Source organism: Boleophthalmus pectinirostris, unplaced genomic scaffold (genome assembly GCF_026225935.1).
Source record: "Boleophthalmus pectinirostris isolate CB_2022bp ecotype Guang Dong unplaced genomic scaffold, ASM2622593v1 HiC_scaffold_5, whole genome shotgun sequence".
Lineage (NCBI taxonomy): Eukaryota > Metazoa > Chordata > Actinopteri > Gobiiformes > Gobiidae > Boleophthalmus > Boleophthalmus pectinirostris.
In genome coordinates this window covers 34,420,460-34,443,427 of record NW_026571404.1, presented here as the reverse complement: position 1 = coordinate 34,443,427, position 22,968 = coordinate 34,420,460, and the positions used below count along the sequence as shown (strand labels likewise).

Below are 22,968 nucleotides of genomic sequence, written 5' to 3'. Positions count from 1 at the left end.
AGCATGTCTTAATGGACAATTTACAAAGTCCCGACGCATTCCAGTATCTAAAAAGTTATTATTTTCAAAAATATAAAATATATACAGAAAATACTATTCAGTTATAAAAACACAGAGAAGTCCAAATCTTCATTGAGCCCAGGACATTTTGTTGCCTGTAATTTATAAATCCAGTAGGTTTCACACTGTTTGACTTTTGCAATCCGCTTTCCTTTTCACAAAGAATCTAGTATGTGATCAATTCTTTGACCCTGCAGAGAAGCATTTAATTTTAACCAGTGAGTGCCTTGGTTTTTTACATCTTTTTACTGACTTTCCTTCCCAAAGAGCACCACTGAGTTGGATCTACTGTGTATTATCCTCTGGAGCTCCAAGAACCGCGTCTTCTGAAACCTTTTTTTATATCAAATCACAAGTTCCTTTACTTAAATGCATGGATTTATAGTAGCAACAGCTTATAAACATCAGAAACTACATATCCCATGATTCATTTCAGTGCAGACAACATGAAGATATATGTTTTTACTTGAATTCTTGGGATTATGATGGAAATAATTCGCACCAAAATCTTGTCAAGGTATTTTAAAAGCAAAAAAGCGTCCTGTCTACAATTATATTAGTCAGCCTCTTCAAAATATCACAATAAATATCGTACAGTGAGATGCATATCGTGATAATTTCATAACTATTTGAAAGTTAACTGAGAGTTTGAGTTGGGGTTATTTGCCAGAGTTGATACAGTTGAAGTTAATTCAACTTCCTTTAGTTTTAATTTGTCACCTCCCGCCCACCACTTCATACTCCAGCGAGAAAAGACCAGTTTGAACCAGTTTTGTACATCATTTCCTCTTAAATTAACTAAAATATAGAGTAAAAATAAAACATCTCTGTGTGTCGTTTAGCTAAATCAGGATAAGCCTAAAAAGTGTTATCTGTTTACTCTTAAATGTTAATATAATGGAGATGTAAGAATAACTGAAATATCGTGATATCGTATCGTCAAAAGGCTGTCACAATATATCGAATCACAAGTTCCTTTACTTAAATGCAGGTTTTATAGTGGCAACAGCTTATAAACATCAGAAACTACATATCCCATGATTCATTTCAGTGCAGACAACATGAAGAAATATGTTTTTTACTTGAATTCTTGGGATTATGACGGAAATAATTCGCACCAAAATCTTGTCAAGGTATTTTAAAAGCAAAAAAGTGTCCCATCTGCAGTTATATTAGTCAGCCTCTTCAGAATATCACAATAAATATCGTACCGAGAGATTTGGATATCGTTACGTCACTAAAATATAACTCTTGATTTCAAACAGGAACTTTGGTCCAGCGTTACTTAATCAACAATTACAAAAATGAACAGGTTGGACTCATATAAACCCTGAGAAAATGTTAACAATCATTTTGTGAGAGTCAATTTTAACACTTCACTTTTTGCCGTGTATTTTTGGAGAATATCATGTAATAATTGGTGGATACTGAAGATCAATTTAAGTCAAAGCAAAAACGGCAGTACTGTAGAATCACATAAAGGTTATTTGAGGTAAGAATTTCCCAAAAACAAACAAACTGTAAGTAGAGTTGAGATTGTCTTCTTCTCTTGAATCCATATTTATATCTTGGTGAGTGTTTGTAGAATCACGTTTTGCATAAACAGAACGATTAAGACGAAGAATTTTCGACTTTGAGCCTTTTTTGCGATTCCTTTGATGTGTAAAGTCGGGGGTACAGTGCAGATCACAACACCCCTCCTCTCCTCTTCCTTCCTCTTCCTTCCTTTTCCTCAGCTCTCCTCCTCTTCGTCACTTCTCCCTCCTCTTCCTTGATCTCTTCTTCTCTCTGTTTTCTCTTTCCTCTCCCCCTTCCTCCCTCTCCTCCTTCTTTTCCTTTCCCCCTCTCTCGTCGTCCTCCTCCTCCTCTCTCTTCTTTACCCCTTCCTCAACCTCTTTCCCTTTTCTGTCTTCCTTCTCTCCTTCTCTCTCGCTCTCCTCCTCTCTCTCCTCCTCTCTTTTTCTCTCTCTTTCTCTATCCTCTTCCCTTCCTCCTGAGCATCCATTTCTCCTCCTCTCCCTCCTGTCTCTCTCCTCTTTTGTTCTCTCCCTCCTCCTCCCTTCTTTTTTTTGTTTTCTCCATTCTTCTCTTCTCCCTGTTTTTTCTCTCTACCGCTCTCTCTCCTCCCTTCTCTTTCTTTCTCTCGCTCTCTCTGTCTCTCTGTCTATCTCTCTCCTCTTTCCCTCTCCTCTCCTTCCTCCTCCTCTCTCTTCTCTACCCCTTCCTCCGCCTCTTTCCCATTTCTGTCTTCCTTCTCTCTCTCGGCCTCTATTTCCTCCTCTCCCACCTCGTTTTCTCTCTCTCTATCCTTTTACTCTTCCTCCTGAGCACCCATTTCTCCTCCTCTCCTTTTTTTTTCTTTTCCTTTGTTCTCTTCCTCCTCCTCCTCCTCCCTTCTTTTCTTTGTTTTCTCCATTCTTCTCTTTTTCTCTACCACTCTCTCCCCTCCATTCTCTTCTCTCTCTCTCTATCTCCTCTCCTTCCTCGTCTCTTTCTCTATTTCCTTTTCTCTCTCCTTCTTCTTCCGTCTCTCACTCTATCTCTTCATTCTTCTTCTCCTCTCCCTTCTCCCTCTCTCTCCTTCTCTATCTCTATCCTCTTACCTTTCCTCCTGAACACCCTTTTCTCTTCCTCTCCCTTCTCCTCCCTCTCTTTCTTTCTCACTCTATCTCTCGTCAGCCTTTTCTTCTCCTCTTCCCTCCTCCTCCCTCTCTCGTCCTTTTTCTCTATCTCTATCCTCTTACCCCGTTCTCCTCCTCTCTCTTCTCCTCTTCTTTACTCTCTCCCTCCTCCCCCTCTCTCTTTTTCTCTCTCTCTCTCCTCTTACTCTTCCTCCTGAACACCCTTTTCTTCCCCCCTTCCTTATCCTCTCCTTTGTTCCCTTCCTCCTCCTCCTCCTTCTCTCTCTCTTTCTGTCTCTCTCCTCTTACCCTCTCTCCTGAACACCCTTAATGCCCCCCCTTCTCCTCTCCTTCATTGTCTCTCCCTCCTCTTCCTCCTCCTCCCCCTCTCCCTCTTTCTTTCTCTCTCTATCCTCTTACCTTTCCTCCTGAACACCCTTTTCTCTTCCTCTCTCTTCTCCTTTCCTTTATTCTCCCACTCCCCTCTCACTCTCTTTCTCAGTCTATCTCTCGTCAACTTTTCTTCTCCTCTCCTGCGTTCTCTCCCTCCTCCTCCCTCTCTCGTTCTTTTTCTTTATCTCTCTCCTCTTACCTTTCCTTCAGAACACGCCGTTCTCCTCATCTCTCCCTTCTCCTCCTCCTAGCTCTCTCTCTCTCTCTCTCCATCACTCTCTCTCTCTCTATCTTCTTCCCCTTCCTCCTGAACACCCTTTTCTCTCCCTCTCTCCTCCTTTCGTTTATTCTCTCCCTTCTCTTCCCTCTCTCTCTCGCTCATTCTCTCTCTCTCTATCTCTCGTCACCCTTTTCTTCTCCCCTCCCTTCTCCTCTCCTTCGTTCTCTCCCTCCTCCTCCCCCTCCCTCTCTCTTTCTCTGTCTCTATCCTCTTACCTTTCCTCCTGAACACCCTTTTCTCTTCCCCTCTCTTCCCTTTTCTCTCTCGCTTCTCTTTCTTCTCTCTTCTCTTCTACCCTCTCTTCTTCGCTCCTTTGCCTCTCTCTCTCTCTCTTTCTCTATCCTCTTACCCTTCCTCCTGAACACCCTTTCCTCTTCCTCTCTCTTCCCTTTTCCTTTATTCTCTCCCTTCTCCTCTCTCTCTCTCTCATCACCCTTTTTCTTCTACTCTCCCTTCTTCTCTCCTCTCTCACTCTCTCTCTATCTCTCTCCTCTTACCTTTCCTCCTGAACACCCTTTTCTCTTCCTCTCTCTTCTCCTGCGTTCTCTCCCTCCTCCTCCCTCTCTCCTTCTTTTTCTTTATCTCTCTCCTCTTACCTTTCCTTCAGAACACCCCGTTCTCCTCATCTCTCCCTTCTCCTCCTCCTATCTCTCTCTCTCTCGCTCTTTATCTTCCTCCTCTCCTCCTCCTCCTCTCTGGGTGATGTGATGTAAGCTCAGGGCTGCTCTTACACAGACACAGACGCTCACACGCGGGTTTGAGTGTGTGTGTGTGTGTGTGTGTGTGTGTGTGTGTGTGTGTGAGAGTGTGTGAAGTGGGGGTATAATAGATGCTCCCAAATGACAGTCCCGATGCCAAATTGTGTTAAGATTATATTAAAAATACAAAAAGAGCAGTTGCATCAGTTTTTTTCCATACTGTGAAGTAGACCCCACTCCTGAATTATTCCCATGGATGATTAAAGCTGCACTCTGTCACTTTTCTGCTCGTTTCCGTGGAGATATCCCACAGTTAGAGCATTAAATGTATATAACTAAACGTGTCTTGCTCCGGGACAGATATATTGTATAGCAGCAGCGCTTGAGGTCAAAATATGTCTTCTTTGTCCTGTCTTGTAATCAGGGAGTGCGCGTTAGCATGCTAGTTGTTGTTAGCTGTGACAAAACTTCGCTCTAACCTCTGAAAAAAGCGTTTATAATTACGACGCTCTGAATGTTTAAAGGTTGTAGGGAGGATTTTTTTTTGTTTACTTTCAAATTTAAAACAGCATTACAGAGACGCAGCAGCTTTGTAATTATGATGACAAAAAAAAAGAATGAAAATCTATCAACTGTGGACGTAGCGAGGCCAGATAAACATCAGCCAATAGATAACAAGGCTAACTCATTTTCTATTGGCTGTTAGGTTGTCAATCAAACTCCCTATGTTTCTAGTGTAACTGACTCGCGTGGATTAGGTTAGGGTGACCAAACGTCTGTTTTTCCCCGGACATGTCCATATTTTGCATCCTGTCCTGGGAGTCTGTTTTTTGTTTGTTTTTTAAGTGATGCAAATGTCCGGGTTTTCTTTACCGTTCATTGGGGCATTAAACTGAGCGTCTCTCGTAGAGTCTGTGACTCAGAAGGAGCGAGACACAAACAGTCGATCAGTCTGCAACATGCCGAAACGCAAATGCACATTTAACAATGACTTGTACAAGAAATTCTCTGTTTTCCATCCTGGTCGGGACAAGTGTGAGTCCATGTGCACAGGTTGTGAGGTGAGAGTACAGTGTCCCTCGTTTATCGCGGGGGTTCCGTTCTAAAAATAACCCGCGATAGGTGAAATCCACATAGAATAATTGTAAAATATAAAGTTGACTATCTGTGTTAAGGCTGTAAAACCCCTCACACTTTACACACTTTTCTCAGACAGGACAGGTGCAACCCTTTGTGCATCCTTCTTAAAACTTATTCCTGCTGTCGTCCTTATGTTATTTTCCTCCTTCTTTATGTAACAAACTGAAGATTCATTTATTCCGTAATAGAGCCGACAGCGCGAGTCCTGTACTAGTCCATTTTTGGAGACCCGCAGTACAACACCGCACCCACCCGTTAACCCGAGATTATATCAAACTTTTGAGCTGCCTACGCCACGGACTGAACCAAGACTAAACCAGGACTGATTCCAGGACTGAAGAGGAGGACTAAAACAGGACTAAAACAGGACTAAACCAGAACTGAAACAGGACTCACTGTCAGGACGGGCTCGGAGGTGACCGCAGGAGAAAGGACCGTTTTCACAGATGGAAATATGGTCACCCTAGACTACGTGGTTTATGCAGCGGTTCTTGGCAACTTTTTTAAACTGTAGCTTCCTCGCATTTTGCACAAAGTTTGTTGAGATGGCGGACGAGAATCCACGACCAGTTCGCCGCAAAAGAAAGTCTCTTTTTGAGGTCGCTGAAAGAAGAAGAGAAGGGGAAAAGGAGCAAAGCCAAACTGAGGCGATTCTTGGAGATCTCTTCCAGCGATGGCGCAAGTGATTTTCTAGAGTAAGGAAAGGAAGGCGGGAGGAGGTGTTTCTACTGTTTCTGATGTTTTTTCCTTAAAAAAGTCTATCACCTTTTGTTTGTTTCTATGGATTTGTCATTGCTCTGCCTGGAATGTTCCACAGTATGACATTAAACACCTCTACCTTACGTTATTTATTCACTTACTGGTGGTTGTACTGCTCAAAAATATCTAGAAAAAGAAGTATTCTGGCACATTCTCCACAGATCTGGCCTGTAACTTGGTCTGGTTTGGTAAATAGAAAGGTTTAATGCCATACTGTGAAACATTCCAGACAAAGCAATAACATCTCCATGGAGACAAGCATATGAACCTCCACCAGAAAAATTACACAACACCCCTTTAGTTATTTCTAGTGTTGTTCCGATACCAGTTTTTTTGGGTTCCAATCCAATACTGATACTTGGCCTTGGTGTACTCGCCCATACCGATACCAGTCCGATACCATAGTGTGAAGAAGTACACTTAGGCTACTTCATTTTGTAACATTTATTCAGTTACAGTTGGTTTTATAGCTCAAAAATACCTTGAAAAACATTCTGACTGTGAGCGCAAGTGCCTCTCTACAGATCTGACCTGTAACTTGGTCTGGTTTGGTCTCCATGGTTACGTGTAGGCTCCGTTTACACATACACGGGTATTTTTAAAAACTGAGACATTTTCCTTCATTTATACTCATCTTTTACACGCAAACTGCAAATTCGCCTCTGAAAACGAATCTTTCTAAAAACTCCAGCTAGAGTGGAGATTCTGGAAAACTGTGCTTTGGCGTTTGTGTGTAAAGTGAGCTGAAAGTGCAACCAGTGTTTCCCTTTTGCTCTGATCAGGATGATGAAGTATTCAGAGCAGCTGTCGCATTTGTTCTGGTGCAAACACTTTTCATGTGTTTGCATTTGCACACACAGCTGATGTTTCATATCCGTGACCTGAGACGAATGAGGTTCAGAGGTCAGCGATTTTGCCACTTCTTTAACACATCTGTGGAGAGGCGAGCCCGCTCAGTAATGCACGTTTTTCAAGGTATTTTTGAGTAATACTTACAACTGTAATGAAATAAATGCTACAGGTTTGAATCCTAGTGTAGTTACGATGGCGCGCGATGGCGTATTTATGCAGGTCGATGTAAATGAAAACTTTTTTGAAAACGATGCTCTGTGCACGATGTTATTTTGGAAAACGGAGGGAGGGAAATATTCGTTTCTCAACATACCCGGCGATGTGTAAACGTACCCTCAGACTGCAGCCTGAAGTGACCCACATTCGATTTTTTTGCACCTATGCTCCTGTATCTGATCTTTAATTGACACAGATCCATCTTTTTCACTTGGATATGTGCTCCTAACACCAATGCATATCTACGGAAGCCGAGAGGGGTCACAACAAACGCAAATGCCGCAAAAGTAAAGAAACTGAGAAGTTGGAAACATAAGTAAAAGTAATTTATTGTTTTAGAATTATTTGTTTCACGTTGTAGTTCTTCTTCTTCACTTGTCTCTTTATCGGTCAGAAAATCCCGCGGTCATTTCCGTTGTGGCTTTTTGATGTGTTGTGGCTTTATAATGTGTTGCCGCATTTGCATTTGTGTTGTGGCGTTTGTATTTGTTGCGGCGTTTGCATTAAAATAGAGTCCCGCGGTCATTTCCGTTGTGGCTTTTTTTGGTTTGTAGTGGCTTTTTGTTGTGTTGTCGCATTTGTATTTGTTGCGGCGTCTGCGTTTCTGGTGACCCCACTCGGCTTCCGTACATATCTGATTCTTTGACATGTGACTTCAGTCTGAACGGCCAGGTCACATTCATCCCACCAAACCTAACTATTCCGCACTGAAGTTGCGAGCCTGTACAGCCCAACGTCGACATGTTTGCTCACCAAAATAGGCTGCCTAAGATGCGTTTCCTCCTTCAAGTGTGGTACAAGTAGGCGCTCACAAATGTACACAAACATTCTTCTCGTCATACGAAAATTGTGTCTGAACTCTAGTGAGTGAAGCAGTGAAGCACATCACAATCCCACCGCTCTCAGCTGCGACTCTGCACCCACATGTTCCTTTCTACGGACGTTGTTGCCACTGCCCCAGAAAAACGCCACGGCCAAAAACCTCATCCTTCTCCTTCTCAATCTCTCAATCCAAAATGTAGTTTGTAACGGAATACATTAACTTACTTAAAGTGAGTAACATAATCTGAATACTTTGGATTACTTGATTTGTTGTAGAGAAGCAAAGACGAGGAAATCTTCACATAAGATGTTTTATCTGATAAAAGAAAATGAAAAGACCGAGTCTTTAAAAATATTATTGATAGAAGAAGAGGAGACACGGTCCACACAGCATGGTTTAGTCCTGTTAAATCCTGTTTTAGACCTGGTTTAGTCCTGGTTTTAGTTCTGGTTTAGTGCTGGTTTAGTCCTTGTTTAGTCCTGGTTTAGTCCTGCTTTAGTCCTGGTTTTAGTCCTGGTTTAGTCCTTGTTTAATCCTGGTTTTAGACCTGGTTTAGTCCTGGTGGTTTAGACCTGGTTTTAGTCCTGCTTTAGTCCTGGTTAATCCTGGTTTAGTCCTGCTTTAGTCCTGCATTAATCCTGGTTTAGTCCTGGTTAGTCCTGGTTTAGTCCTGGTTAGTCCTGGTTTAGTCCTGGTTTAGTCCTGGTTTAGTCCTGGTTTAGACCTGGTTAGTCCTGGTTTTGTCCTGGTTTAGACCTGGTTAGTCCTGGCTTAGTCCTGCTTTAGTCCTGCTTTAGTCCTGTTTTAGTCCTGGTTTTAGTCCTTGTTTAATCATGGTTTTAGACCTGGTTTAGTCCTGGTGGTTTAGACCTGGTTTTAGTCTTGCTTTAGTCCTGGTTAATCCTGGTTTAGTCCTGCTTTAGTCCTGCATTAATCCTGGTTTAGTCCTGGTTAGTCCTGGTTTAGTCCTGGTTTAGTCCTGGTTTAGTCCTGGTTTAGTCCTGGTTTAGTCCTGGTTTAGTGACCGGCAATGAGTGGAATTACCGAGAAAAAAAAAAGGGATTTTGCCCCAAATGTGAAACCAGGAAAATACTGCCATGTAATCCATTTATTTCAACAAAGTAACTGTAATCCAATTATCACTCACTGAAACAGTAACTGTAACCGAATACAGTTACTCTACTCTATAATTTGTACTCTGATTACATAAATCCAGTACATGTAATCTCTCAGGGGCTCAAAGCTGCGTCCATGTTTAGCCGACTTCCGTGTGACGTCGTCGTGTCTCCAGTGCACACGCGGGACACTTTTGGAGCGTTTAAAGTTCACACTGGAGATCACATACAAGTCACATTTAATTGGAAAGGTGAACGACCTCGCCAAAAAGTCTGATTTCACAAAAAAATCCGAATTGAGCATTAAACCCTGCAGTCAAAGATGAAAGAAAGGCTTTAATATCATACTGTGAAACATTCCAGACAATTTTGCGTTTTTCCAACATCGTAAAAATCAGGTACAGGGTCTTTAATGGTATTTTTTGACTACCCTTTCACCACTGACAGTATAGTAATCCCAATTTTACTGCAAAACTCCCGCGTGTAGTTTTAACACCCTTATAAACCACTAAGGCTAATTCAATTCAAAACATGCACTTAAATATTTATTATAATGCTTTTTCATCTGGGTGTACTCGCGCTCCGTCTGTAGGCCCTCCCCATGTTAATCTCCTCCATATTTATTTACACCGCAGATCTGCTGACCCACTTTATGCAAAACAATATATTAAACATTAATGTAATCCAAATCTGATCTTAAAACCGAGCGCAGTCCTTTATTCTCGCCTTCGTATGTTGTCATAATGATGTATAGAGGGGTCGGCTCAGACGCTCCACGCTGAAAGACCAAAATCTGGACTAGATCAGTTGTAATGAAACACGGATGCGCTCAGAACTTTGAAGATATAGTTTCCGCAGTGTTCATATCCGAGACTGTTTGTGTTCAGTCATGTTAAAGGCTCCATGTTCTGCCAAACTCATGTGAGCTTTAAGCCGTGTTATAATGTGCGCTTCATCAAAAACATACCTGGAGTTGTGTTTTGTTTCACTCACACATGTTTGAGTAACCCTTTTTTATTAGTCTGTCTACATCTCCAAAGCTCAAAATGCTCTGGTCCACCTTGTGATGTCATGTAGTGGTAGTTTTTGAGTTAACAGCTACATTTTAACTTTTCTTTAAGGGCCCGTCTCATGCAAAATAACTCTTTTCACATTGTATCTTCTGCACATAAACAAGCACAATTTAGGTTTTGGAACATCCATTACACAATAGTTCTGAATCTCACTGATTTCTTGGAGACAGTCACAGACCAGGAACTATGAAAGGCCGACTATTGCTCCTCCCCCCCCGTCCTGAGAAAGCACAGGCTCCGCCCTCCAAACGTGACGTGAGTGAGCCGCCCTTCCTCCGCCCATCTCAGGGAGGGAGGGGGAGACAGACGTGCACCCTGATAGTGGTAGGAATAAACTTTTATTCATCATGGTGGTTCATACAGGTGGAGGTGGGGCGGAGGAGCGGAGGGGAGTGGGTGCAAAGCACTTTCTGCTACTTCAAACACGTCATAGGTGTAGCTGGTTGTGTCATCTTTGTAGCAGCTTTAGTTTGTTGTCATGTGGGAGGGTGGCAGAAATACACTGCAATTTGTTTTTAAAAAAAAATGCCGAATCAATCTAAAAACCACTTCAGCGACATATACAAGGCCCACACATCACTCTTAGAAGGTAGAAACCTCTGAAAAGTTGATTTTGCATGAGATGGGCTCTTTTATTTAGATTGGAAATTCCACGGACTGAAATCATCTAAATTACTGTAGTGTGATTATTTAAAGTAAAGTTAGTATTAACTATTAGGTGATTACTATTATATGTAATATTATTATTTAGTTTAAAGTTTATGTAACTTTTCTGGTGGGAAAGTCCTGTATCTATGGAGATGTTGTTGCGTTTTCTGGAAAATTCCACAGTATCCCATTAAATTGATCTGTTTTGGATTTATTTATGGTAAACTTACTATGAAAAACATTTTACTGAGTGCACATTAGGTCAATATATCGTATCGTTTAATGTAATGATACAGTATCAGTATCGTAGGCTGCTGTATCGATATATCGCCAAGAGTATTTTTTTGTATATTTTACTATATGATTTTGTTACAGCGCCACAGTTTTGTTGCTTGTTTAGAGGAAGGAAACTTGTTTATGCGACACATTTGACATTTTCACTGTTTTGAGGATTAAAATGTTTGTGTTTCATATGAACTTTGCCCAAGAAGTGGTTTAACAAAGACTTTCGTATCACAGCCATGATTTAGCCTTAATTTTTTATTTGACCATATGAAATTGATTTGAAATATATCGTGTTAAACCGAAAGTGCACTGTTTTGAGATATGTATCGGATCGTGGTCTATGTATCGAGATATGCATTGTATCGGCAACTTCTTAATGATACCCAGCCCTAGTACACACTTTTAACTTGGTCAGTCGGCACTGCCTTTTTGTCTCCATAGTGATAGATAAGTTTAGTGCCATAATGTGGAACATTCCAGGCAAAGCAATAATGTGTGCTTGTTACAGGTCAGGTCTGTGTAGAAGCGTCCCCGCTCGCTGTAAGAATTCAAGCTCAAAGTATTTCTGTTTCTGGGAATTGAAACAGCTGTAACTGAATAAATGCAAGATATCTCCATATATCCATAGGTCAAGTTACAGGTCAGATCTGTGGAGAGTCGCCCCCGCTTACGATAAAAATGCAAGTTCAAGGTATTTCTGGGCATTAAAACAGCTGTAATTGAATAAATGCAATATGGATGGATGGATGGATATATACTGTATGTTTAAGGTCATACTGTGAACTCTACATATCCATAGGCCATGTTACAGGTCAGATCTATGGAGAAAAATTGCCCTGTCGATTTGAGCTCCTAAGGCAGAAGTAGAGTAACAAATAACATTATAAAAGTGTACTGGTTTTATTGTATGTTTGGACCAGTTAAGCATCGACATTGCGGCAGAATACCTCCGTTAGATGATTGAATAGTTTGGATTTAATATTTGATTTTTTATCGTTATCATTTTCACTACATTGTATTTTATTTTATTTCCATGTGTAGAAAACGTTGTAACTTTGTTTAGAAAGACGTTGCATAAATAAAATATCATTATATTTTAATAAGAAATTCACACTGTAGCATATGATATTTATATAATCTAAAGATTTCAGTGTTTGCAGTCATTTCTTTCTCTTATATAGTGGGAGCCTTATTTGATAGAGGATATAGGCCTGTCGAAATGAGCTATCTCTGCCCAAATTCATAGAAATAAGTGAAGTGGGAGCATTATTCGATGGCTAAATTGGCCTGTCGGTATGTGCTTCCTTTAATCATAGCCCTGTTTGAGCAGAATACGACTATCCAAATGAACTACCTACACAGATTCATATAAATGAGTTGAAATTTGACATAAATAAGGCATAAATTCTGATCTCCGTGTGCAAACAGCATCAAACCCGCATCTCTAATCCAAAGAAATATGTTGTAAAACTGGGGAAGTTATTTTAATTGGATCTACACAACTGTAAACGGAAAAACTTAAGGTCGCTTATTTCAACGGGGCAGCCCATTTCGACAGAACACCGGCCGTACTCTCTGTAAGAATGCAGGTGTTCAAGGTATTTCTGAGCATTAAAACAACCTGTAACTGAATAAATGCAAGATACATGTATTTAATTTATCTACATCCACAGGCCAAGTGACAGGTCACATTCCCGCTCACAGTCGGAGTGCAAGGTATTTTTACGCAATAAAACCAACCCGATTATACTTAAGGTCATATTGTAAAGCATTATAGGTAATGCAATAACATCTCCATGGAAACACGCCAGTTGACTACCCCCATTCATTAAAAACAGATAATTAAAGTTGTATTGATTTCCATGGTGCAGACTATAAGCACGTCTTTATTTGTAAGAGTAATTAGCTGAAATTGAATGAGCATTAGGGTCGAGCTATAGGTGTAGATAGAAAATGGCATTGCTGAATAGACATTATTTATTTATTTATTTATTTACTTATTGTATTATCTGATCATTTGAGTGACATCTATGAACCTACAGTAAACGGCGCTTAAATACAATATATTAGAATTATTGACAGTGTATAGATGTGTTCACATATGTAACTGGCGTAGTAGTGGCCCATATTAACATTGGGTATTTTGTTCCTTCTTCCAATTACCGAGGAGACGTATAGAGTGAAAATGTCAAGGATATCGTTGCATTTATACGTTTTAATTCTGACCTTTGAAACAATGCCTAGTACATCTTTTACTTCTGTTTACAACCCACTCATTGTATTTACTGATGACACACGGCTCTAAGAAGCAACGTTATGAAGGAAATAGTAAAAGCAACTACAATTTACAGTTAAAGGTGGTTACTAAACAGCTCTGCCTTACATTTATTCAATTAAAAAGTGGATTTATAGCTCAAAAATGCCTAGAAAAACAAGCATTCTGGCTGTGAGCGGATATGACTCTTCACAGATCTGACCGGTAATGTGGCCTGTTTTGGGCTCCGTACTGTGAAACACTTCAGACAAAGCAATAACATCTCTACTAGGGATGGGAATTCAATAAAAATTTTCTTAATCGATCGTCGGAAGAATTAACGATCGACTTAACGTTTTTATATTAAAATGATCATCATTATTATTACTATCTGCACTACTAATCTGCATAAATAAATTCAACTTTACGACATATAAACTGTGACCACTCTAGAGCCACATCAGGCATTTGACATTAAAATGTGTTTAATGCAGCTTTGTGCAACTCTCACAGAAACAAAACTTAAAACACATGGCTAATTTGCATCAACTAAGGAAAAAAAACTGCTCTTGTGTCACTGATGTGGTTCAACTTCTGTTGGATTAAAGGACATGATTCAGTGGAATACAGGTTAGTGTGACCATATTTGCGTTTGTCAAAACCAGGACACCGTACGGGGTGAGGGAGGTGGGGACTCGTCATCGACATTGAGCGACTCTCACCTGGTAAAACTTTTTCCCACTGGACACTGAAACATATGTGCTGCTTTGTACACTGTGCACATGGACTCACATGTGTCCCGACCGGAATGGAAAGCGTGGAATTTCTTGTACAAGTCATTGTTAAATATACGCATTTGCACTTTGGCATGTTGCAGACTGACCGACTGTTTGTGTCTCGCTCCTTTTGAGTGCAGAGAGACACATGTAAGGACCCCTGTTTGGTCACGCGACGCACAGCAACCTACATTCGGTTTGTCGATTAAAATGAACGTAATCGATGAAATTCTTAATGATCAATTATCGATCAATCGACTAATCATGCCCATCCCTAATCTCCACATATAAAAGCATTTCACCAGAAAAATTACACAGTGCACCTTTAACTACATTTTTGTTTATATCTGTGATTTTATTTAGGGAATTGTTTTCAATGCGCTTGAATTTCCCATACAATTTCACAATAAAACTTTGAATGAATGAATGTTTATTTGGACAGTAATACATAGAACATGCATAGAGAACATAAATACAAAGATAGATCACATAAAGTAAATATTTCTTTTCTGTAATAATAAGCAAAAATAAATGCCACGCTTGTTCATACTTTTCATTATTTCATACCATAAGATCCCCATATTATTTAAACTTTATGGTAATTGCTTTGCTTGGAATATGTCACAGTATGGAAAAAACCCTATCCACAGACCATCCACCAAAAAAGTTGCAAAAGATAAGAAAAATAAAAAGGTAAACTGTAGATGTTGACTTGGTTTTCTTCTGTAGTTCCAGGTTCAGTGATAGTGTAAATGTGCCCTTATTACACTTGATCTTAAAGGTGCTTTGTATGTGCATTACTTTCTTTATGTAGTCTGCACTGAAACGGAGCAAAGGATCATGGTCTTTGTAGTTCCCTTTGTTTTTTAGCTATTACTGCACCATAACTATTCATTTAAGCGAAGAGACTTTTAATTTAATATATTGTGATGGTCCATGATGTTATTGTGAGACCTTTAACAATACAAAATCACGATATTTGAGTTACTGTTACATCCCTAATTATTTATCCTCTTAGAGTTGTATTTGGATGTTTGAATAATCTTTAGTCGCTTATTTTCAAGATGCCATTTTGCCAATCAACCTGTATTTTCTGCTCTTACTTCTTTCTCCAATGTGTGTAGAGTCGCTCGGTCGTCCAGTTAGAATCCGTGGCAAAAAAGAAATTCAATATGTCAACTGGACAAATGTTTATTTAGGTCAAAAACGTTTTTCGCAGCTCATCCAAGATGGTTCTTCAGTTCTGGTCAGACGCTGGTGGACACTGCCTTGTATCTGCCTGCAGGGAGGAGCTAACTACACTGAAACTACTATTTTATTTTCTTAATCTGTGCTATGTGTAGGCTTCAGCAGCACTTGTAGTAATTTTGGTACAAATGGGAAAATAATCAATGGTTTACAACGACATCAGCTCCTATTGGGCACCACAGTTTTCTAACACAGAATTCAACAAACAATTTTCTTTTATTAAGTAATTTTAAATGACTATTGCTATTCAAAATGTCCAAATTATAACAATGATCCGTCGGTGTCGTAGATTATAATTACAGTATACAGCACACACAAGCACAATAAGTCTTCTTAAAATTGTGCAGGACAGGTTTTTCAAATTCTCTCATTTTAACTTAATCTGGTGGGATAAAAATTGTTGTAAATATAAATTATAATTTTACACCAATCAAGAAACAATTTGTGAAGAAAAGTTGAAAAATCTGTTGATAATTATAGGAAGTAGTGAGTTTTATTTTAGACAGTCACACAGTAATGACATCACACTGGGAGAATTCTGTCGAAAATGTTTATCAGAAGAAACACATTTTCCTGACGCTATGAACACCGTTTCACCAGAAAATAAAGGTGTTTTCTTGTATTTTTGTTTGCCAAACAGCAGAACTGTTGGTGTACATCAGAGGGGTTTGGGCCTAGTCTACTACATGGTTGCTAGGAAATAGTAGAAAGTAAAATTTCAAACCTACAAATTGGCCCAAAGAGTGAAATTTGATTTTAAATCTTGACTATAATGATCTTAACTGTGTTTTGATAAAATGAGTACCATACATAATGAAGAAGAAAAAAATACATACAAGTCGCACCGGACTATAAGTTGCACTTTTTGGGGGAAATGTATTTTATAAAATCAGAGACCAGGAACCAACATTTCATGTTGAAAGGCAAGTTCCAGCAATAACAATAGAACAGAGAACAACAGACTGTTACCGTCACATATGAACAGTTCTTCAGATAAACTACAACATAAACAACAGAACAAGTTTACCAAACTCTCCAATTCCCTAAATCCATTGAATTCTTCATCCTTGGTGTCACTTCTGAGCAACTCCGTGACCTCCGGAGGTAAACAGAGCGCCGCTTCCTCTTCTGTGTAGCTGCCGTCAGACTCAGCATCAGTTCCACTTAGAATTATTCTGGATTTTCTGAATCCCGACAGGATGGTTCCGGCTGTCACTGAAGTCCAGGATTTGTCGATCTAATGACTTTCACGAAGGATGCATGGTGCACCATCCCGGTGCCACAACTTTCTTTCTGCTGCTCGTTTACCTTTGTCGGCTGCAGATTTCTTTACTTGCAGCTTGTAATCTCCAAAATATGATTTTCTGTTTGGAGGCATCTGTATTCAGTCTTCTCAGTCATCTTTATAAGTTTGTTTAAAGTTTCAGGACAGGACAGAGGCTTTTTCTGCAGGAGACATGCGCAGTAGAGCCAAGTGACAGTGGTACAGGAGGAACAGGAGCAGCAGATATTGACACACAAGACTAGAGCCTCTCACAGCTGACAGTGTGAAAAGTTTAATATATAAGTTGCACCTATATGTATAAGTACGAGTATAAGCATAAGTTTGAGTATAAGTTGCAGGAAACACCCAAACTATGAAAAAAGTGTGACTTATAGTCTGAAAAATACTGTAGTCTAATCTATCATAGGCATTTAAAGGTTCAGTAGAACTCATGCTAACATAATCAACGTGTTGTTTTTCATTACAGCTATGACGTCTCCATCCTCACCTCCGCCTGCCATGACGGCTCTCTGCTGCGTCACCCGGACAACCACCCCCACCCCTCCCTCTACGCCATGGTCCAGAAGCCCCACCCCCACCAGCCCAACGCCTGCAAGGGAGACATGGCGGCCATGATCGAGGACAAGAAGTTCGAAGCCGACCACGACCGCGACGGCTTCCCTTACGACACCTTACACATCTACGGCTACGAGGGCCCCGAGTCGCTAGCCGGCAGCCTCAGCTCGCTCGATAGCTCCTCCAGTGGCTCGAACTTGGATTACGATTTCCTCAACGACTGGGGCCCTCGCTTCAGAACCCTGGCCGAGCTGTACGGAGTAAACAACCACGAGTATTACCACCAGTATTGAGATCCAAAAAAAACAAAACGCATCGCAAAACGGTGGTAAAAATGAGCCATAAAATTTCAACTGCCGTAAAAAAAAAGAAAAAAAAAAAGAAAAAAAAACAAAACAACAACAAACATAGCCAATATCTTCTTCGCGACTGGCTGTTGATCATTGAGTTCTTAGCTTGTCGTGTCTTGTCCAGGCCCCCAGTCTGTTCTCTCCCAATTACAGCCCCGTCCGAAGACAGCGGGTTCCTGACGAATCAAAGGGGCCCTGATTTGGTTTTGATGGCTCCGTCCGTCCTCTCACAGATGTTGACGAGAAACATCAAGAGGCAATTCAAGCGGAGCAAGCGAAAAGCGACTGCAGACGAGCGAGGAGATAAAAGCTAAGACGGCTACTCTGATGTGTCTTTTTTATACATATATATATATATATATATCTATTCCACAAGTGAAGAGTGAAGATATAAGCCTATTATTTTAATGTCCCTAAGATTTTTATTTTTTTTTTCTTTTTGTTTCTAGAGGCAATCAGTGTCCATCTTGTATTCCCATGACAACTGCGAGCCTTTAATTAACATTCATGGATCTAGGATTTGGTTTGACATGGCAATGATTGTACGCATAAGTGGATGAAAATTACGTTAATATGATTTAGAAATATGTAAAATGTAACACTGAATACTGCAACTATATATCGGAGTTGCCTAAAGGTGTGTTTAAAGGTCTTATATTACGCAAAATTGACTCTTTAAGACATGTTATAATGCTGTTATTTCCTCAAAAACAGACCTGAAGTCGTGTTTTGTTTCACATGTTTGAGTAACAATTTTTCATTAGCGTGTCTAGTAGGGATGTAACGATAACCGAAATATCGTGATATCGTATCGTCAAAAAATCTCACAGTAATATCGTGGGCCATCACAATATATCAAAATTTCAAGTTTATTTGCTTAAATTCATCGTTATGGTGCAGCAACAGCTAAAAAACAGAGAGAACTACATGGACCATGATCCTTTGCTCTGTTTTAGTCCAATCTACATGCTGAAATAACTGTTATTAAGCACTTCTTTGGTAGTTTTTTGTTTTTTGGGGGGGGGTTTGTAATAAATATCGTATCGTGACATAGTTATCGTGAAAATATCGTTTCGAGAGATTTGGATATCGTTGCATCCCTAATGTCTACATTTCCAAAGCTTTGTTCCACTTTGAAGCGGTAGTTTTCAAGTTAATACCAACCTTTTACCTTTTGTTCAGTTGAGATCAGCAACTCCAGATCTGAAATCATCCAGATGATTGTAGTAAAGGTGTTCGGAGTTTAAAAACACAGTGGAGCACATCCTGTATGACCTGTATTTTCAGTTTGAGAGAAGAACTCAGCCTAAATATGCAGGAGTTTGCGTGTTAAACATGTGCGAATGAAACAAAACACAACTCTGGGTATGTTTGTGATGAGGAAACATTAAAACTCAGAAAATAGCGTAATATGGGCCCTTTAAATTCTCATTCTATGTCAAACCAACTCACTCCTCGCTTTTGACTGCATTTGTTTTCCAGAACTTTCTCTTGTCAGCCTGTAATCATTTTTTATCTTTGATGTTCCCTCCTTTTTTCTTTCAAACCAAAGGACCAGAGACAAAGGCTGTTTTTTTTTGTTTTTTTACTTTTGTCTTTCTTTTTTCCCTTTTTTTTGATCCAGAAGTTGATGATTGGATTTGTAAATAGGGAATTTTATTGTTTGAGGTGAAAAACTTCTGAACAGCCAGGAAAGACTAAAGTCAAAGAGAGCGGGTGTCTGTTTGATCAGACGTCCTATTTTCATTTTTGTTTTTGAGAATCCAAAAAAGTGCAACTTTTAGCCTTAAAATGAAAGACAAATCCAGGCAAATTAATGTAGGATGGTCCAATATTGATATTTTTCATTTCAACCGATACCAATATCCGATATTCACCTTGCTGTTGTGACTGATTAACCGATATTTGATGGTGTCAGTGATTCAAATTCTATTGAAGTAAAGATAGCTCAGTTTACAGATTATGTAGGGATTGTGCGATACTGATATTTTTCATTTCAACCAATACTGATATCCGATATTCCCCTTGTTGTTGTGACCGATTAACTGATATCTGCTCGTGTCAATGATTCAAATTCTATTAAAGATAGCTCAATGTATAGATTATGTAGTAATGATGCGATATCGATATTTTTCATTTCAAACAATAACGATATCCGATATTCCCCTTGCTGTTGCTGATATCTGCTCATGTTAATGATTCAAATTCTATTGAAGTAAAGATAGCTCAATTTATAGATTATGTATGGATGGAGCGATATCGATATTTTTTCATTTCCACCGATACCGATATCCGATATTCACCTTGCTGTTGTGAGCGATTAACTGATATCTGTTGGTGTCCATGAAATTCTATAGCAAAGCCAAACAACCGAAGTAAATATAGCTCAATTTATCAATTATGAAGCGATGGTGCGATATCAATATTTTTCATTTAAGTCGATACCGATATCCAATATTCGCCCTGCTGTTGTGGCTGATTAACCGATATCTGCTGGTGTCAGTGATTCAAGTTTTATAGCAAGGCCAACCAAATGAAGCAAAGTTAGATCAATGGATGATGCAATATCGATATTTTTCATTTCAACCGATACCAATATCCGATATTTACCTTGCTGTGACCGATTAACTGATATCTGTTGGTGTCAACAAAATTCTATAGCAAGGTCAACCAACTGAAGCAAAGTTAGATCAATGGATGGTGCGATATCGATATTTTTTGTGTCTATTCTAAGTTTTTTGAGATTTTCTGTACATTTTCAGTTCACTAAAGGCTTTCACATAAGAAAAACCCTGAGCAAACCCACCAGAAACCTCTTTGTACTAGTGTCAAAGACTCATTCTATGCCTCTAACTGGCCAATTTCCAGTTATTTTTACTCTTAGCCGTCAGAAGACAATAGCCAACCCGGACAGAGGAAATGGTAGTGGACTAGTGTGGACAGAATTACAACATTTTCATAGGTTTTATTTGACACGGACCATCGCCAGGGTCATTCACAGAGACGAAAGCTCCAAATCCCAAAGGCCCACTCGAATACAAGTCATGCAGGAAACGAACAGTGGCTGAAGGCAGATATTTCAACACTGGATGGCCCCTATCGTTTTAACCTCTTATCCCCTTTGGCACAAACGGGCACCAGTACAAAAAAAAAAAAAAGCTCCTCACCGGACAATATCGTAACATAAAAGTCCAGGTGATTGAGGATTTTAATAAAATCTTTTCTTCTGGTGGTGAATTCGATACATGTTTAGTGAGAGGAGTTGGTAAGCCGGAAGCACTACGGAATAAAAACAAGATAAATTTCGTTTTTAGTATGATATTTTACGGGCATATATTAATGAATACAGATGGGAGGCAGAAAAAATGATGTTGTAATATTCTTGGGTTTAGTCAATAATTGAAAATACAAGGCTGAGCATTTGTGAATTCACCTTTTGGATTATTCATGACAAAGATCAATAGGGAAAATCTGACTCATCATCACATTTTAGAATCTGAAAACCACCAATATTATATGTTATGAATTGCTACAGGGGCTAAGTACATTTAAAGTTACGCAAAACAGTGAAACTAACATGGCAGGGACCAGCCTCATTCATCAGCCGGTTTCACTTCGTGGAAATTGTCTGACATTGCAGCGTTAGAATTCGTTCGCTCAACAGTAGGCGGGTACTTTTTTTCATTTACCCAATCACTGCTATTTGGTCGTGATGTATGTAATGCGTCGCTAACTGGTATATTAAGGTTTTCCCAAATTCCATAGGAAGAAGGGCAATAATGTCTTTCCCCTTGATGAAATTCACCAAACATTCTATTTGTTCCAGCTTTAAATTCTCGATCTCGGAAATCGTTGCCAACACAGAATGTACCCAAACGCAAACGCACCCAAAGCTGACTCTTGTTGGTTCCAGTTTAGCCACAATTTTGACACGGTGATTATGAAAGTGTGAATGAGCTCTAGAGCTTTTTACCGTATTTTTCGGACTATACAGCGCACTTAAAATCCTTCAATTTGCTCAAAAATCAACTTGTAATCCGGTGCGCCTTTTGTTTATGTTTATTAGTTCTATTTGTGCTTACTGACATCACTGAGTCGTGTCCTTTAGTCCAACAGAAGCTGAACCGCATCAGCGCACAAGAAACGAGCTGTTTTTTTCAGTGCTTATAGTTTATGCAAATGAGCCATGTGGTTTTAAGTTTCATTTCTGGAAAATGTAACCAAATGTGCGCAAAGCTGCATTAATAACATTATTACTCCATGTATATTTGAGTCGTTCTCATAGGAAACAAAAAAACAAACTTAAATGATCCACCCACATTCACATTCATAATCCACATTCACCAAGACAAGGAGACAACGGCGGGCGAATTATGCCATGATCTGCCAGTGGATAGTGGATGCCTGGGCTAAGGGATCAGTCTCAAGTGTTGTTTGTTTGTTTCTCTTAATGCGCCTTATAATCCGGTGCACCTTATAGTCCAAAAAATATGGTAAATTTTTTGTTAACTTGCTCAAAAACTGTAGATTGGAAGAAGTAGAGCTGCAGCTATAATGATTATTTTGGGGATAATTACTTTGATTTATCAGAGAGTTTTACTAAATTTGACCCAGATGTAGGTAAAGCGAGGACGATGGAAAATCATTACATCTTAGCTCACGGCATGCTTTGGAGTCCAGATGACAATGATTCAATTACTAAATTTGATTAAAGATCCTACATTACGCAAAATCAACTCGTCTCCCAAGCTCAAAACGCTCTGTTCCACCTTGTGACATCAAGAAGGTGTGGAGAAGACATTAAAACATAGATCATAAAATATTGTAATATGTATAATTGTGATTTCTAAATTGTGTCGTTCTTGTCGGTGCCAAAAAGTTTCCATTCAAGGTCCCTGTAGAAAAACATAACAAAAGTAAACAGGTCGTAAGTCTGTTTGAAAATGTGGATCTCTTCAAAGTGTTCTGACTTGAGAAAGTGTTCACAGCCCAAAGAAACGTTGTCTTTTGTGATGAAAACTAGGCCAACACAATAGAACGGAACACACAAAATGGAGGTCTGACATTCAAAGGATTTATCACAAAAAAACAACAATAAAAAAAACTGAAAATGACAAAAATGTATCTGGAGATATTCTGTCTGGGCGACTTATGGATGCTATTTTCTGATCTATGTTATAATGTTTCCACGTCACAAACATACCTTTCATTCACTCATGTTTGACACACAAATCCTGCATATTTAGGCTCTGTTCCACTTTGTGAGGTAATGTGGTAATACAGGAAGTGTTTTCAGTACGTTTGCAAACTCCAAACACCTTCATTAGAATCATTTGGATGATTTCAGCCGTGGAATTACCAATCTTCGCTGAACTCAAGGTAAAAGGAGCTGAACATTTTGAGCTTTGGAAATGTAAACAGAATATAAATAAAGGATTACTCAGACATGTGTGAATGAAACAAAACACAACTCCAGGTCTGGTTTTGAGGAGGTAACAGCATTCTAAAATTGAAAAAAATGCATAGCGAACTCAGAT

The 22,968-nt window shown here is 39.5% G+C and overlaps 1 protein-coding gene across 1 annotated transcript in view; it reads left to right on the top strand.

The window, feature by feature from the left end:
• cdh5 (cadherin 5) overlaps positions 1 to 17,839 on the top strand; it is a 222,190-nt gene extending 204,351 nt beyond the window's left edge. The window contains exon 15 of the mRNA XM_020929300.2: positions 16,993 to 17,839. Within this exon, the coding sequence (XP_020784959.2) occupies positions 16,993 to 17,374 (382 nt within the window). The 3' untranslated portion in view covers positions 17,375 to 17,839. The remainder of the gene's footprint in view (positions 1 to 16,992) is intronic.
• Positions 17,840 to 22,968: the final 5,129 nt, after the last annotated feature.